This window comes from Anopheles coustani, chromosome 3 (assembly GCF_943734705.1).
Source record: "Anopheles coustani chromosome 3, idAnoCousDA_361_x.2, whole genome shotgun sequence".
Classification (NCBI taxonomy): domain Eukaryota; kingdom Metazoa; phylum Arthropoda; class Insecta; order Diptera; family Culicidae; genus Anopheles; species Anopheles coustani.
In genome coordinates, this window is record NC_071288.1 from 41,637,781 (window position 1) to 41,641,691 (window position 3,911).

At 47.1% G+C, this 3,911-nt stretch overlaps 1 protein-coding gene across 1 annotated transcript; it reads right to left on the reverse strand.

Moving 5' to 3' along the window:
- Nucleotides 1-1,279: 1,279 nt before the first annotated feature.
- Nucleotides 1,280-2,582, reverse strand: LOC131261312 (allantoicase-like). The gene is made up of 2 exons (XM_058263318.1): nt 2,499-2,582; nt 1,280-2,398 (listed from the first exon to the last, which is right to left on the reverse strand). Exons 1-2 carry the CDS (start codon nt 2,580-2,582, stop codon nt 1,280-1,282), a joined length of 1,203 nt encoding a protein of 400 aa, XP_058119301.1.
- Nucleotides 2,583-3,911: the final 1,329 nt, after the last annotated feature.

Below are 3,911 nucleotides of genomic sequence, written 5' to 3' on the forward strand. Positions count from 1 at the left end.
AACGACTATAAAAAACTATTATTTTATGTGGTCCATTAATTTAAAACGAGTCAATGTGGTTTTCTTTCGATGTTGAACTGATCCAAGCCAAACGAAAAATATCCTACGCAGAACAAATGATAGATAATACAGTTGATCACAGACAGGTTCTGAACAATGTGCCTCCAGATTCAGATTTTCTCCATGACCCTGGAGCAGTATATAAGAAGTGCTATCACATACTGCAGTATAACCAGTAGGCTATCAGCACCTTAACGCGAATTTCTTCTTCGATTCGTTGTTCTCGGTGTTGACATTTGACCCAAGATAGGTGAAATTTTAGCTGACTTCAAAAGTACGCTCACCTGCAATTGTTGCCAGGGCCACCGATGGTGCCTCCATAATCTTGGTTTCCTCCTCGTTAATATGCAGTCCAAGGTTATTTGCCGCTTGCTCAACGCTTTAGTAAGCTTCTGCTACATTGGAGAGTTTTTTTTATTTATTATATTAACATCGTATGTCTTATAGAAGATGGTGCCCAATGTTTCCACGTCTGAGTCTCGGATGACCCTCTATAGCGCTAAGGTGAAGAGTATAGAGGCAAGCCCATCCCCCTGCCACAGTCCCTTAGTGGTAGCAAAGGAATTAAAGAGTTTTCCATCCACCTTCATCCGGGATGTTGGTCATGGTTATTCCTACAAGTCTGAATAATTTGCTTTTTTTTAACAATAATTGAACCGTACACGGTATTAAACGTAAGTTGCTTGAAAAAAAAACCCAATTCGAAAGATCTAACAATTAACATTGCCTAAAGATTTCTCTAAAGAGAACAATTCTCAATATGATATAAAAGAAATGCTCCAGTAATGTAATATTTTAAATCTTCTTCTTCTTCTTGGCGTAATGACCTTGTTGGTCATGCCTGCCCGTTAAGGGCTTACGAGACTTTTACCATATGTGTACGTGGATAGTCAGTCCTCTCGTACATGGGAGGTCCCGGTTAGGATTCGAACCCATATTTTACATAAACCTAAAATAATTGACAAGATACATTGTTTTGCTCAGGCTTACGCTGTTGTATTAAATAATGGTAAATAAATTTCAAAAAATATTTTAAATGTTAGTTGTCTGTAAGCCCAAATAAGAGTAACATGTGAACATTCTGGAAAATTCATACAAATAAAAACGAATTACATTTAAATTTAAGAAGGAAACACCAATATAAAACAGATTTAAGAAACGTTAACTAAGGTCAAAAGGAGAAACATCGTGTCTTCTTTGTTGTTCAAATGAGCCCCGGTTATGCCAACGATCCGAAGAGTCTAACCCGTGATATACCTCCATCCGGTGCGATGGTAATGCGTACCCTCGTGGCAGCCTTCTTTTGGGGTAACAAATCCTTTCCCTCCAAAAACTCGTGCATCTGATTCGGTCCAAGTTTACGGCTTTCCATCAATGGCAACCAGTGCACATCATCACCACCATCGATGTCTCCAACCGCACCGTACTCCAACCGGACACTGTCCGGGTAGTTGCCCTTAAAATGCTTCGTATCAATGCACACCCGCTCGATCCAGCATCCACGATCGGGTGGTGCGCCCAGCTGAAACGTGGCCCACTCGCAACCAGGAACCAACAGTATTCCATTCGCATCGGCACGCAAAACGGGTGGCCGATCGAGCCGGCGGGCCGTTTCCCATCCATCCCCCATATTGCACCCCTCGGTGGGTTTGATCAGATTTGCCGGATGGCCGTAGTGTGCGTTGGAGTAACCGGTACACCGGCCACCGTTTAGCATTGCGATCAGATCGATGGACTTTTTCGCCGTCAGTAGTGCCGGATCCAGCTGAACCGTGCCGTACACGCGGAGTCGCGCTATTCCTCCATCCGGAAACATATTCACGCGCAGGTGGCGTACAACCAGCAGCCGTTTGCGAGCGGGAAGGGCGAAATATTGTCGTCGGGTCGCTTCGTACCCGGGCGCTAGCTCCACCCGGGGCAACAGCTCGTCCCACCGATCCGTTCCGATGAGGTTCACCATGCCAAGCTGCTCCGGCGTGCAGCCACGTCCGATCATTCCATCCTCGCACCGGTCACTCACGGGCACGCGCTCTAGCGAGGTCTGCAGCATCTGCTTCGTCGTCCCATCCAGCGTTCCACCCTGGATGGACACGCGGGGTGCATAATTACCGGTGAAGAATGCCGTATCGATCGCGAAACCGGCGATCTGCGTCGGTGCACCGAGCTCCAGCAAGCACCAGTCGTGTCCGGGGATGCGTTTGCGGCGCGTTTCCCAGCCATCCATCAGCTTACCGTACGGCGTGTACGCGTCCGGCTCGAATACCGGTTCGCCGTCCTTCAGCATCCAGTCGGCCGGTGCGAACCAATCGTCCGTCGCGAACAGAATGCATCCATTACTCTTTGCATTGCAATTGCAGAAAAAAGAAAGCCAGATAAGAGCGCGACACACACACACACACGATTGCGATGTGCAAATTGCGATAACAAAAATCCCTTACCCCAACCGATGCCACCTCAGACAGTGCCGTAAAGGCGGGCACTTCCGGTAGCCGCCTGGTAGTGTCTCTCCCCACCGATGCCATAGACGCTGTTGACGCTTTCAGCTTTCTCTCTCAACACTTGACGCTGGTCAAACTGCAACTAGCTGCTTCAGCAAGCACGTCAATCCTGTCCGCCGGTGAATCCCGATAGTCCCCCCCCAACGGCCCGACAACAAGCAGGCCGGGACGATCTAATCCCAGAACAACCAAATAGAAAAACAACGCGCAGAACGTGTGTTCCGTCACCTTCCAACCAACGTGGCGCTCGGTCATGTTAATTGACCACACGGGGAGATAACAGAACGACAACTGCGCTGAACAATTGGAGGAACGTTGATTTTTTGAATTTCCTATCTTACCTAGCGCGGCACACACGGTCGTCCGCACGGTGGTGCAACGCATTTTTGTTCGAGGCTATTTATTTGAAACGCAACTTTGATGACGCACCTAAAACATCCTGTAGTGCGTCGTTTAGTATTCTTACGCCTAAATAACAAACAACCATATTGAACATATCAGCTTTGAACCGATTTTGTTGTCTTTAAAGCCATCCCGAAGTGTGTGATGCTTTCCGTGGGGTAAGGTATCTCTAAAGTCTCTGTTCCGAGACACCGCTATAGAATCAGGTACAGGAGATTAAATTTGCAAACCGAATTCGCATGTAAGAAAGGTCGGAGATAATTTCCTTTTGCCAGCATTACCGAACACTGAACCGATTCGCAGTGTGTGTATGTTTTTTCTCTCATTATCATATGCGTTATCATCTCGCCGTCGATGAAGCCCCATCGTTGAAGTGTATTGTTGTTGCATTACTTCAATGTTTTATTTTATTTGATTTTTTTGTTTGTTTGTTTGTTTGTTTGTTTGTTTGTTTGTTGGATGTTGTTTCCGCGGATACTACCATCCGTCTACCTATTCCATTTGTTCCAATTCCCCACCCCTGCCTGCCTGCCTGCCTGCCGCCTTCGGTGGCCTGGTGTGCTAGAGCTTCATCCTTCGCGTTGTTTGTGAGCGTTTGTTTTGTTTTGCTTCCCATCGCTGCCGTAGCATCGGCACGATCTATTGTTTCGTTCGTACCATATGCCACCCGCTCGCACACCACCATTGACCGTTGATTTTGAATCGTCTTCAAGTCTCTTATATTGTTACATCTAGTCTTTTCGATCCCACACGACGAACGCAAACGCGAGTATCACATGCCACCCCCGTAAGTTGTGCAATTCAGCCCTACGTCGCCCGACTACTACTAGCATCCGTCGTCGTATTCGTACATGCCCCTTGCTTTCTTCTCCGTTTGTTCCTGCTAGCAAGATTCAAGGCGTGATTCCCTCTCTTCCAGCCAAGCTAGCCAAATTTCCTTCGATTCGATTC

Coding starts and splice junctions, on each gene's coding strand:
- LOC131261312 (XM_058263318.1), bottom strand. CDS start 2,582: ATGGCATCGGTGGGGAGAGACACTACCAGGCGGCTACCGGAAGTGCCC. Junction 2,399..2,498: donor CTGAGGTGGCATCGGTTGGG/GTAAGGGATTTT, acceptor TGCAATGCAAAG/AGTAATGGATGCATTCTGTT.